At 43.0% G+C, this 13,803-nt stretch overlaps 1 protein-coding gene and 1 non-coding gene across 2 annotated transcripts in view; one reads left to right on the plus strand and one right to left on the minus strand.

The window, feature by feature from the left end:
- LOC102511500 (aldehyde oxidase 1) overlaps positions 1 to 13,803 on the minus strand; it is a 68,819-nt gene that overhangs the window by 18,155 nt on the left and 36,861 nt on the right. The window contains exons 21-26 of the mRNA XM_032480094.1: positions 10,877 to 11,001; positions 9,063 to 9,196; positions 7,920 to 8,007; positions 5,658 to 5,744; positions 4,627 to 4,818; positions 2,563 to 2,790 (exon numbers count right to left, since the gene is read on the minus strand). Coding sequence (XP_032335985.1) covers positions 2,563 to 2,790; positions 4,627 to 4,818; positions 5,658 to 5,744; positions 7,920 to 8,007; positions 9,063 to 9,196; positions 10,877 to 11,001 — 854 coding nt within the window. The remainder of the gene's footprint in view (positions 1 to 2,562; positions 2,791 to 4,626; positions 4,819 to 5,657; positions 5,745 to 7,919; positions 8,008 to 9,062; positions 9,197 to 10,876; positions 11,002 to 13,803) is intronic.
- Positions 4,323 to 4,394, plus strand: TRNAI-AAU. The gene has a single exon. It is a non-coding gene; the product is annotated as a tRNA-Ile (tRNA).

Raw genomic sequence — 13,803 nt, forward strand, 5'->3', positions numbered from 1 at the left:
AGCACTTCTATCAGAGACCGCTGAGTAATTTGTCCCATGTGCTGCTGCAATCTCCCTGGGCCATTTAAAATGTCAAATTTGGTTCAGTTAAGTGGCACCACCGGATGGTTCATTGTCAGTGCCACAAAAGATAATTCCACAAAGCTGCATCTATGAAATTAGAAATTAGCAAAACCAGGGTGTGGAAACAGATGGTTCTCCAATATAAACTGGGGACTTGGTCTGTGAAATTTAAATCCTAAAGCTATGGCTGCTGGTGTTGGTGAGAAGTCTGTTCGGATCCCGCAGATTCCCAAAATGTCTCAGCCATTCAAACATTTAAGTTCCTCCTCTGTGCCAGGTGCCGTACAAAGGCACTGGGAATACAGAGGTTAATGCTCCTGTCCAGGAATTAAATATAATGGAGGTGAGGTATGTTTGACACCTTCAGCTGTTGGGAGCACAGTTCTAAGGTCAAGTCCTTGTTCTGCCACCCACTAGCTGAATGTCCTTGGGCAAGAGAGCAAACCTCTGTGGGCTTCAGCTCCCCTTTCTATGAACCAGAATCATACCTACCCGACAGAGGAGACAGGGGTTAAGTCAGGTGAGAGACTGCAAAGCACCCAGCCTGGGGCCTCACACACACAGGGGTTCTAGCCCCCTCCTCGATTTGGGTTGCTTCAGGACAAAGGCTGTCAGCATCTGGCTTTCAGAAGGCAGCTTGACTGATCTCAAACTCTTCGATTCAGCCCTAACCAAATGTTTTAAGCACAGAGCTGGTTTCCAGGGGAGGATGGGAAGAGGGGGTGAGGTGGGAGGAGCTCCTCGGTAGCCTTTAAGAACTAAGTTGTGCTGCTGACTGTCGTCCAGGTCGTTCCTGGCTGAGCTGAATCCCATCTCAGTCCCCCGCCGAAGGTGCTGGGGAAGGTGGCTGGATGCAGCCGACAAAAGCACAGCTTCTGGGGCCTTTGAGACCCGAGTCTCAGCCCACTTCTCCCTGGCCCTGGGACTTCAGGCAACTTACTTAAGCTCGCTGTGCCTCAGTTTCTCATCACTAAAATGAGGCTACAAAACCTGTAGGTTTCCCTGAGAGCTGAATGAGACAAAATCTGAAAGGACTTAACCATAGTAGGTGCTCAGTAATTACCGTTATTTTTTATCTGCATTTTGAGAGATTTCTGATGGGGAAAATGGGACAGACCTGGTCCACTGTGGAGGCCAGATGTTAAGTAAAGGCAACCACTGAACAGAGACAGCCTGCCCAGTCTACCCATAGCCTAACGCCCAAGGGTTTCCAGAAGATTCGTAAACACTGGGAATTGTTTTCCCCATGATCCTGATGGATGTCCTCAGGGACAGATGGCCCAGAATGGCCTCTTTGCTGGCTGCCAGCTAATCAGTTTACCCCCAAAACTGTATCCAAGATTCATTGCTCACCAACCCTTTTCTAGAGGTAGTTCTCCTCTCTTTTCTTTTTTAGCAACCTGGTTTTTGCCTTTATTCCTCAACCACAGCCTCTTGACTCTCTCCCTCATCTGAGTAAATTGTGTACCAATGACTAAATGGCTCTATGTTGTTTTGCCTTCATAAACCAGAGAGAATGGGAGGGCTCCAATGAGATCACCACTTGTAATGTAATGATGCTCCTCTGAGCCAACCCACCTACAATCGAAGCTGCAGGAAAACTTTCTGAGGACTACACCGAAGCTGAACCAGGAGAGATGGGTGAGCGGTGGGTGTGGGAAGGGGGAGGACCGTTCCTCCTCCTGTGCCCCGCACAGTCTCACGCCCTCTATCCCTAGTCTGTCAGCACTCAGTGCACCTGCTGTGCCTTCTTCCCAGCTCAGCCAAAGGTGTGAACTCCACAAAGCGCAGTGACAACAGTTCTGAGGGTTCTGACACCTCATCCACACAGATGTATACATATACACATGTATGTGAGAACATAGGTAATGGGGTTCCACATCCTTGCTGTACAATGAACTAGAACACCAGCTGCTTGGTGAATGAAGGGGTGAGATTTAGCAACCGAGCAGGGAATTTATTTAATCAGTTAAAGAAAATAAATAACAAGAAGATATTTTTCAGTCCTCTCCTTCATACTTGTAACAGCTATAAACAGAAGATCTCCTAAGACAGTGTTTCAAAAAATTTCTTAAGTGATTTACTTTTCTGGATTTGGTTTACCCCAATCCACCAAAAAAAGGAGGGGCACCGAGTGTCTTGCAGCTTCCTGTGTCTATTTCCTGATCCAGTGACATGGAATCACAGTAGCTGAAGAGGTGTCTTGGGGCGTCATCGGGCCCCACTCTTACTTTATACTTGAATGGCCCCAGAATGAGCTGACTCAGCTGTTCAATGCCAGGGCCAGGAGTAGATGCCAGGTCTCCCCATTTCCCAGCAAGAATGCTTGTCACCAATTCTGGGGTCTTGGGCAAAGTAGCTCCTGTCTCCTCTGGAGAAAAGCTAGTTGGAGCACCACTCTGGGGAAGCTTTACTATCAGGTACTGTGATCAAATGGCCAGTCCACCTTAATGGAAAGTTTCCCCAACACCTTTTGATCGATCTGTTTGGCGAACTGACCTGACCAGCAGCTGTTGACCCAAGGCCAACAGGAAACTTCACGGGGACCATGGCCAGCCCCTTCTTCTTCCAGTAATTCTCCGAGTTGAATTTTTCCACGGCCGCTCTCCTCAGGGCGTAGGAAGACATGGCCATACATTCTTTCCAACACTGGATCAGGTTCTTGGCATTAATCTCTTGTTTGTAGGGTGTTTCATCAATTTCCTTGTACATGTTTATAGTTCGGACCTACAAAAGGGCAGGAGGTTGACAGAGCTGGAGGGGAAGGCAGCCATAGCCTCTTCTACCCACTGTCCTCCTAATCAAATTCTGCTCATCCTAGAAAACCCAAACTGAGTTCAATCTACTCCTTGTTGAAGCCTTTCCCAACACCGAATACTCCTCTAGTCAGAGCCCCTGTCAAATATGCTAGCACTTGAATGCTTTCTATACTGCTGTTGTGTGAGTTCAAAGGAAGGATCCTTTCCTTTTATTTCTTATATGACTCAACACAGTCCAGGGACTCTGCAGATTCTTAATTCTCGCTGTACCTGTGAGTATCTGTTAAAAGGTAAGGCTGACTTTCAATTCCAGGCTACATGATCTACACGATTTGGATTTTTCAGATGCTGTGGCAAGAGAAGACCACTCACTACCAAACACGAAAGTGTGAAAGTTTGTTTAAATATGACCCCAAATAGGATGCAAAACAAATTAAAAGAGTCTATCCTAGGATGTCTGAAGCACTGAGTAGAATTCTTCCTGAATTCCCAGAACTGGTGATTAGGGTCCCCTGTTGAGAACAAAAGGTCAGGTACCTCACAATCTCAGCTGAGAAAACTCAGCAGTTGAGACCAGCCATCACCCCAAGCAGACAAGGGCCATTAAGGACATATATTTTGTCAGTCCCCCAAAAAAGAAAGATTCCCAGATCACTACAGAAGCATGACTGGAGGTTAGTGAGCTGTGCCCTTTTGGGGAAGGTGGTGTTTTTTAGGATGGCTACTCTCCTCCATTTTCCCTGGTGATGAAGGGAGGTCATTATCAGATCTTCCTCCTTGTGCTAACAAGTGTGACAGAACATCTGGGAAAGAGGCTGTGGTGAGATGGCCAGGAATGGAGGGTGCAGGACCCCCACAAGCAGAAGAGACACAAAGAAGATGGGGGAAAGAAGGTAGACGAATCAGGGACTGGGGCTTTCCAGGGACTGCTGCAGCATGGGGCAAAGAGGCATGGGCATCAGGGGATGCTGCGTGAGGTGCCAGCTGAGGGTCAGTTGGAGATTTAACCCTCGTGGGAAACCACTGATTTCCGGGACTCCTGTCAGAAATGGAGCTCAGAGACAACAGACTTGAAAAGTGGCTCTATCTAACCAAGAAGATGACAGACGGCTCACTGGGAGAAGCCAGCTGGGAAGATGCTGTCTGTTTCCCAGGTCCCCCTCTTCCTCCCTGCCCAACACCACAGCAGAAGGCACAGGGGAGGAGAAGGGGGCAGAGCACACACCATTGTCCCCACCCGAACTCCACTCCAGGAGCCTGGGAAAGGAACAGAGCATGTTAGTGAATGAAGTTGGGGCCAAGACTTAAAAAACAGAGACCATTTTTGTAACTGAAGTGACTCAGATGACAGCTGCCTGAGATGCTAAGGAAGCAGGGGAAAGAAGGGTCTACAGAACTTGTTGGTAGCAGTTATACCCTCAGTCAATGGAGACTCAACAATGAATCCAGTGCTCACTCCTCAATCCCCTCTGTCTCCAGGATTTTTGAGGGGAGGGGGTGGTGGGTATAGCTCAGTAGTAGAGCGCATGCTTAATATGGATGAGGTCCTGGGTTCAATCCCCAGTACCTCCACTAAAAAAAAAAAAAATTTAAAATTCTTTGTGATCCAGGATTTTTGAGGAGAAGCCTGAGTAGAACAAGGATCACTGAACTCTGAAGTCCTGCTCAGTATTAACTATTTAGCTGGTTACCTCAGGCAAATCATGTAGGCCCTGTGGACCTCGAATTCCTCAATATGAAGACCCCCCAGTGACCCTCCCATCTCTAAAATTCACCACTTTTTGTATGTGAGATTCAGTATTACCTTCTCCGGGGACAACCCACATTTGGCTGCAACTTCTGTGATACAGGATTCAGTGATCAGTCCTGTTTGAGGAAAGCCAAACCCACGCAAAGCCGTGTTGGATGGAAGGTTGGTTCTGCATGCCCACCCCCGGCAGCGCAGGTTGGGAAACTTGTAAGCATTTTCCATTTTCAGAAGTCCCATCTCTATCACCTGTGGAAATCCAGAGTTGATGTGATGAGATCTTCATCCTTCTGGACCTGCTTTACCATCCTGAGACCTCAGACCAAAACCAGTCCAGAAATGACTGACCCCCACGACATCACATCAAACATGCTAAAATTGACCCATGTCTCAAATTAAATGCATTTTTGCCGTGAAGGAATTTTTAAGGATTTGAATACTTTTTCTTTTGAAAATATTATCTTTTAATTTTCATATTAGAGCTAATGCATTTTCCCCCCACATTTCAAACATTTCCAAAGGCCTTGGAAACAAGTCCTAGCAGGTCTTAAACTCTGGGTCTACAGAATATAATGAATAAAATATCATGGAAAACAAGGGGGAAAATGTTGATTTGGTCTAATGCATTGGTTCTCAACCAGAGGCAATTTTTCTCTCTTCTTCCCTGGGACATTTGTCAATGTCTGGAGATATTTGTGGTTAAGACTGGAAGGTAGCTGTCCCACTGGCAGGTACTGGGGAGAGGCCAAATGATACTTTCAAACATCCTATAATGCACAGAGCAGCCCCCACAAAAAGAATTATCCAGTCCAAAATACCAACAGGGCCAAGGTTAAGGTTTAGTGCTCGCATTTGGGAAAAGAGCTCTAAGTCTGAAAAACATGGAGCTAACACACAGATGCAGACTTAGGCAGTATCTCTGGGCTCACTCTGGGGGCACCAGTAAGTAACATGTGGCAACTTGCTCCCCCAATGAGAATCTTTACACTTTTGTAAGTAAATATTATTTAACTATTGAACACTTTTCTGAATTAAATAATTTTATATAAGCCTTTCCAGAATGTGAATTTGCTCATTAAAACACTTACAAATAATGACTCATCGAGGGAGGCACCTCCATTGGAATAATGCTCCATGTCTAGGGCTAAGATTCTGCCGTCGTTCATGAATCCAGCCTGGGGAAAGAGAATGGACTGGTGACACTGTGTCCAATCTTTTCAAAAATGTCGCATGTTGATGAAAGCCATTTCTATTTAAATGTCCTGTTGTCACTTCATCTCCCACATTTACACAAACTCATCACTGTCCCTCCAGACTGTTTCTTCCTTCCAACTTGGGAAACCTCCAAGTCATGTTTGTGGTTTTATTCTCCATTGCACTTTGGCAAGTTGGTCATCAAGTTCCATTTTATTTTATACTATAACAGCTCATGGACCCATCTCTTCCTCTACCTTTTACTATTGCATGCTTCAAGTCTGAAAGCATCAGCTGCCTCCTGGTGGTCCACCTGCTTCCACCCTCTCTCCTCCCTGGCCACCCTGCCCAGTGCCATCATTTTCCTCCTGCCAGTGTCCATGATTGGTTATGACACCTGACTGGCCAAGGTCCTGCTCAGTCTCACTCTTTTTCATGAGATCAAGTGTAACCCTCCATCCTGGGATTCTCAGGCCTCTCTGAGTCTGGCATTCCCTAACCCAACCCATGTTATTTTCCACTACTTTCCAGTGAGCACACTGTGTTCTAATTCCCCTTCTCCCCTTACTCCTGCCCCTGTCAAACATGCCATGTGCATCCCACCTCTGCATTCATGCTCTTACTATTCCCACCACCTGGGAATCCATTCTTGCCTATCCATTCTTGAAGGTCATTTATGTCTCACCTTTTCTAAGAAGTTCCCTGGACACACTCTAACTCATATTTATCTCTCCCCATAGCTTTGTTATACATCCCTCATTTTTGAACCTGAGATTATTATGTTTTCATAAGGACTTCATATGTGTAAGTCTTATATCCCCCTCAACCTCTGAAAGGTAATGTCCTTGAGGACAAAGTTCACTCTAATAAGTCTTTGTTGAACTAAATGAGATTCAAAATAGAACTTAGACTGAATGTAAGTTGAAATAGATCCATTTGTTATCTTCTAACAATGTGTACGCAGGTACACCAGTTGTGGTGGAAACGGTGCAATGTGTTCAACAAATCCTGTTGTCTTTCATCCCGGGCATGCAGGAAGACTACATTTCCCAGCCTCCTTTGCAGTTAGTTGGCAAAGTTCTGGCTAATTATGTGCAGATTAAAGAGCAAGGACCACCTCTTACAGGCCTGGTGCTTAAAACATCTCCCACATGACACTCGGTGCCACTTCCCTTCCCTTCCCTTCCCTTGTCTGCTGCCCTCTGCAGAAGATCCAGTGGAAGACAGAGTCTTTAGGACAGTGCTATCCACTAGAACTTTCTGTGATGATGGCCATGTTCTATGTCTGCACGTCCAATATGGCAGCCACTAGCCAAGGGTGGTTATTGAGCATGTGAAACATAGATAATGCAACTGTGGAACTGAATTTTGAATTTTATTTAATCTAGTGGATTTAAATTTAAATAGCTGTATGTGCCTAGTGGCTTCCGTATTCAGCAATGCTGTTCAAGGGATGATGGTGGTGTTACTAGAAGGGAAAATGTTGAGTCTGTGAATGATGCTGGGCAGCACAGTCCTCTCCTCCTTTCCCCCCACCCCCACCCTCTACTGATTATACTGGCTTCACTTCAGCAAGAATCAACATCATAAAGGTCTAAGTTCCTCAGCGTTTTTAGCTGTCTGTTGGAGCAGTTAGCCCACTCTGACAAGGAAACTTCTTTCTTACAAAACAAAAGAATAATTATTTCCTGCTATGGAAATTTTCCTAGGAATTAGGAATTTCTGGGACAGAGTTCTACAAAAACACCCTTGAGATACTGAAAAATGAGGAACCTGTTGGCAAACAATTGCAATTTCACGTAACACTATTGTTATGGAAACGACTGTTTTTATCTCTTTTTTCTGTGGAAATAGTGTGGCTATCAGATCTACTTTCATGGATGTATGCATATATATTCACATGTTTTCCAGTTATTCACTCTGTAGCAGCCAGTACCAGCTAGTACTTTTTCATAAACTGACATTTTTGAGCAAAGCAGAAAAGCTTCATTGAAGCAGCCAGTAATCGGCACAAGGAATAGAAAGGTGACTAGAAGCGTAACTTATTGGTTTGCGCATTGTTACTCCCCATTAGAGAGCAGCCAAAAGCGGCCCTCTGCGCGTATGGAATGTTATAATCACAGCGTGAATGCCCCTCCCCTTCTTCTGCTGCTCACTTTATACTTTCCAAGGTAAGGGTGGCGGCCTCCAGTTATTAACATGTCTTCTCCTCGTTCTAGAATGCAGCGGACTGCACGGCCGTGCCTAAAACAAACAAACAAAAGCAGGAGAGGTAAACTCTTTTACCAAATTACATTAACCAGGGTTTCTGTAACTCCTAGTGAGAGCCCGGGTGGGGTCCACACACACACACACTGAACCACAGAGCGACTCTCTGACCCCAGGCTGTACTGCTCTCGGGCATGCCCGGTGGCCTCATCTTCCTTTGGGTCAGGGCACCACACCTGGCACTCACTGCTTATGGGATGGGGCTCTTGGGCACCCAAGGCTCCAGGGTATTGCTTTGGAGGTATTTCTCACTGTGACAACAACCTCTGCTATAGGCTAACAGTTCCAAGGCCACATTATAGATGGTGACAAATAGAAGAATTCAGGTGGTGTCCGACTGTCAAGTGCTCCCTCATAGGACAGGGCTGGAATCAAGGTCTTTTCATGTCATGGGGTAGAGGAACTGACCTATATTACTTAGCAAAGAAATTAAGTCTTCTACATGTGCCTACTCCAAAGACAATTTCCTATGGTAATATTTTGAGACCCTTAAAGGAAAATGGCTTTATAAACAAAAGTAAGCAAAACAAAAGCAAAATCTCTATTTAATTAAGGAATATATATGTGTGTATATATACACTCACACACACCTTTTGGGGTATATCTATATCTATATCTATATCTATATCTATATGAGCCTTTTCAGATATACATAGATGTAGAAATAAAGATAGGTAAAAATATCTATCTCAACAGGTTGAACTGACCTACATATACATACAGGTGCTGAGGACAAGTAACCCCACCCTTTCAGGATCTGTTTTCTGTCTGCTTTCCAGGTATTATAATATTCTTCACTATAGTGTTCATTCTTTTCAGTAATTGATTCTCATTTTTGTTTTTACAGTGTGTAGTTTGACAATGTAAGATAAAGAAGTTGTAACAAGCTGGCAGCTTGTTTCTGTATTTGTACATTATAGGTGATTTTAAATAATCTTGACTCAGATTCTTCTGCCTTAACTGCAATACTGAGAATATTCAGCACGACCTCATTTTAGTTTTAGTTTATTTAGCGGTCTTTCTCCACTTACTTGTTTGCGGCAAATGCGGTGATGGCTGCCATGATGCCAGTCTTTATCACCTTCCCTCCGAAAGCCCCACCAACACGCTTTACATGACACATGACCTTGTTAGCTGGGAGCTTCAAGGTCGAAGCAACTATGTCCTGTGAATGATAACAGTTCTCATTAATCCATCCCGTCTGCAGCAAGGGAGTGGGACGGCCTTTACACGTTTTGATTCCATAATGGTCTACATGACACACAGATTATGTGGTTATACTAAACAGTGGGATGGTTTCCAATAACCTAAGCAGGCATCCATGCTGATCTCAATAGTTTTGCCAACACTATCATTAAGATTAAGTAGTCCTTTCAATATCAATGAGGTATCTTTGTGATAATAAAATTTAAAAAATTTTCCCCATGAACTACACCCAAAGTATTCTTTTCAGACTAACCCCTAGGGATGTGTTTCCCAAAGCAGTGACCTTTCCTTGCCTTCCAAACCTCTCAGATGGGTCTTTTCCCCACACACCACTGTCACCACTGGAGAGTAAGCACTCCTCACCTCCCATCTGGATTAAGTTGGCCAGTGGGTCTTCCATGATGTAGGTCTTGCCCTTCTTTTCCATCCTAATGTTGGAGGTCATTAAGTCTTAAAAATTCACTTTTATGGGTGGGGAGCCCAAGAGGGATGAAGTGATGGGTCCAACGTCACACAAGGATAAGGAGCAGCACAGGATGGGAATGGAGTTGGCCCAACCCTTCTTAGTGTTCCAGCTTCTCAGAGGCCTCATTCTCCACATTCACACATTCCTACTTGTGCTGGTAATGGCACTGGCTTCTTGTGACCTGAATCAAGACCCCCACGCTCTGTTCCCCTCACTTCCACCCTGATGCTTAGACTCGCCACCCCCAGATGCGTCCTCCACTCCAGCTTGGGTGGTCTTCGTGCTATTTCTCCTTCACACGCACGCTGCCGGGTATATGGGACACAGGCTGTAAGTGTTTGCAGAATGGGCAAGTGAATGAATGAATGAATGAGTGGCGTGTGATCTTGGTGTGAAACTGCCTGGAAATGGCCTCTCTTCTCACCATCTAAATAAACCACACTCTCACTATAAATCCAGACTTCAGACTTCTTCTTCATGGGACTTCCTGATGATTTTAGTGTTTGAAAAACCTCCATTCTCTTAATTCTTCCACCTAAATTTACAAGTTCTGATTTAGCTGATTCAGCACTTGGCTGCATTCTGCCCGATACTGTTTCCTATTTGCTTCATGTGAGTTAGGTACTGCAGGTTTGGGAGGGCAAGCCTTCCTTTCTTAAACTGTGGGTTTTTTTTTTTTCCAGTTTTATTGAGCAATAATTGACGTATATCACTGAATAAGGTTAAAGTGTACAGCATGATGGCTTGATTTACATCTATTGTGAGATGATTACTCTGGTACGTTCCATTAACATTCACTATTTCATATAGATACAATTAAAAGGCAAAAAAAATTTTTGTCCTTGTGATGAGAACTCCTAGGATCTACTTTCTTAACTTTCCTACATATAATGCAGCAGTGTTAACTACAGTCATCTTTTTTTTGTATTCTTAACAGTGCCAAGAGTATAGCAAAAGAGACCTACTGATCTCATAGTTGGTTTTAAAGTTACAGATCCACAAACAGAAGGCCACGACTTTCATAATACTATCTTAAATGTTTTGAACCTGTATGGCTATTACTACTCCAAATGCCTTCAGTTTCTAAAATGACATTTTTATCTCTAATTGTTCTTGGTATATTTTGCTGGCAGGAACCATGAGCCAAGTTCCCTCCACAAAGCCCCATATTACCTGTATGTATTTGGGAAACTGTGTGGATATGTAGACATCGATTTCTTGATCCTCTCCTTTGGGAACAACAAGCATGCTTTGGGTCTCCATATAAAAATGTTCCTGACCGCCCATGTGTATTTCACCTGTTAGAGGAAAACACACCAGAATCAAGGAGGCTGTCAGATAGGACAGGTGGCACCACCCCCTCCCCAGCTCTTAACTCATTATGGAGAAATTCCACCAACAGCGCTTCTGCCGGGATAGCAGGCTGCATGGCAAAGGGCCACAAACAACGATATTTAGCTTTTATTATATCTGCATACTTGAAGTAGTTCTGCAGGAGAGTTTGTCATGTCTACCAGTACAGCAGGCCACAGAGTCCTAGGGAGCGGTGCCGGGCTTTCTGGAGTCAACGGCAAGGAGAATTCCAGTTCCAAGACAAGATGGAGTAGATATGCTTCTCCCTGTTCTTTCTTCTAAGTACAATCCTGGACATTATGCATAATTAAAGAAACATAAGAAGACTCTGAAAGGTAGAGGAGAAGGAAGACTAGCTTGGGCTTTGCAACCCAAGGAAAGACACAATGATGAATTCAGTGGATTTTGTTGTTGTTTGTTTCCTATGTCCCAGACTTGGTGCTAGAGAAGCCAGACATCCAAAAACACCAACAGGCAAAGACAGAAAAAAATCCCCAAGAAAAGCCTACTTTCACCAGCCAAAGGACTAGGAAAGGGGAAGCCTAGCAAGACAGAAAATTTCTATACAATAACGACTCTATTCCAGCCAAACATACAGAAAAAAACTGCAGACCTATCTCTACCTGCAAAAGTTGAGTGGGGAGCTTAGACTCCCACCCTTGTCAAGCTGTAATGAGGTACCCAAAATCCTCTGCTAGGGTGGAGTCTGTGGGAGCCTATGGGAAACCTGGACTTCCACGCTCCACCTGGCAATAACAAGGCATCACTCCCCTCTTCCCACCAACACAGGGTCAGAGGAGTTCTGGTAAAATAGATGACTTAATAAGATCCAAAGTCTTATAACACAATATCCAAAGTGAACCAGATACAATTGGAAATCACTTGTCATACCAAGAACTCAACTCAAATGAGAAAAGACAATCAACAGATGCCAACACCGAGAAGACACAGATATAGGAATTATCTGTCAAGGATTTTAAAGCAGCCACCATAAAAATGCTTTAATTTACAGAAACACTTGAAACAAATGGAAAAAATTAGAAAATCTCAGCAAAGAAACAGAAGTTATAAAAAGAACCAAATGGGAATTTTAGAACTAAAAAATACAACAGTCAAAATTTAAGCGGCTCAGTGCATGAGTTCAACAACAGAACAGAGAGAAGAGAGGAAATTATCAGGGAACAAGAATATAGAACAAGAGAAATTGCCCAGCCTGAGCAATAGACATAAGATAGACTGAAGGGAAAATGAGCAGAATCTCAGAATCCTATGTGGTTAAAATTAAAGATGGAACATTTGTGTCATTGATGTTGAGTATCTGAAGAAATAATAGCTGAAAATTTCCCAAACTTGGTAAAAGACATCAACCTACAGCAAAAAGCTGAGTAATTCCCAAAGAGGATAAACCAAAGAAATTCATGCCAAGACACATCACAGTCAAACTTCTGAAAACCAAGAACAAAAATATTTTGAAAGCAGAGACAGAAAACACTTCCTCACCTATCTGGGAAAAATACTTCAAAAGACAGCAGATTTCTCAACCATGGAGGTCAGAGGAACCGGTATAACATCTTTCTTCAAGTGCTAAAAGACTCAGGATTCAAAATTCTATATCCAGTGAAAGTATCTTTCAAGGATGATAAAGAAATCAAGACATTCTCAGATGAAAAAAAGCTGAAAGAGTTTACCTTCAACAGACCTATCCTAAAATAATGATTGGCTAAGAGAAGTTCTTGAAACAGACAGGACATTTTTTTTTTTAAAGAATCTTGAAACATCAGGAAGATGAGAGAGCAGTGGAAAGCATATATGAAAAGAAATATATATATATTATATATATGTATAAATGAATCACTATTCTGTACAACAGAAATTAACACATTATAAATTGACTACTTCAATTTAAAAAATACAGGCAAATAAAGGCAATAGCCTTTCCTTCTCCTCTTGAGTTTTCTAAACTGTATTTGAAGCAAAATTTTAACATTGCTTTATGTGGTTTTCAACTTGTGTAGAAGAACTTTTTTAAGGCAATTATATTATAAATGAGGGAGAGTAAAGGGATGCAAAAGGAGGTAAGTTTTCTACATTTTACTCAAACTGATAAGATGTTGCTACCAGATATACTATAATTTACATTTAACATCTAGGATTACCACTAAAAAGCTAGATGAAGAGATACACTCAAACCACTATAGATTAACCAAAATAAAATTCTAAAAAATGTTTGAGTAACCCATGGGAAGACAGGGGGTGGAAAAAGCAGAAGTGAAAAACCAGAATACAGCTATGTCAATCAATAGGTTAGGTGGAAGGCAGAACTTTTAAAAATTAAAAATGCACCTGCTAACAGTGATTTGTAAATTGTTTGAGGGAGATTCCCAAGGAAACCTTTTGTTAAAATCTGGGCTTCCTTTCTTATACAAAATCTGAGTAAAGAAAGAGTACAGAAGTATAAACGGATTCTGCTTCTTTTATAAAATATAAAAATTAAAATGTCAGGAACTCAGATCTCAATTTCAATTCAAGCTTTTCTCAAAACAATATGTGGAAAAACCTATTTGTCCAGAGGCTCAAATCCATATTCTGCAATCATCCTACCTATCCACTCAGAATTTATTTTATTAAATAGCTACTTCATTTTAAAAATACAGAGCTAAAAAATATGAGGGCTATTTCTGCTTAAACCTGTAAGAACCCTGTTACACTGCGCCGCCCACCCCCGCAGCCCTGGACCCAAGGTGCCC

The sequence above is a fragment of the Camelus ferus genome, chromosome 5, assembly GCF_009834535.1.
Source record: "Camelus ferus isolate YT-003-E chromosome 5, BCGSAC_Cfer_1.0, whole genome shotgun sequence".
Taxonomy (NCBI): domain Eukaryota; kingdom Metazoa; phylum Chordata; class Mammalia; order Artiodactyla; family Camelidae; genus Camelus; species Camelus ferus.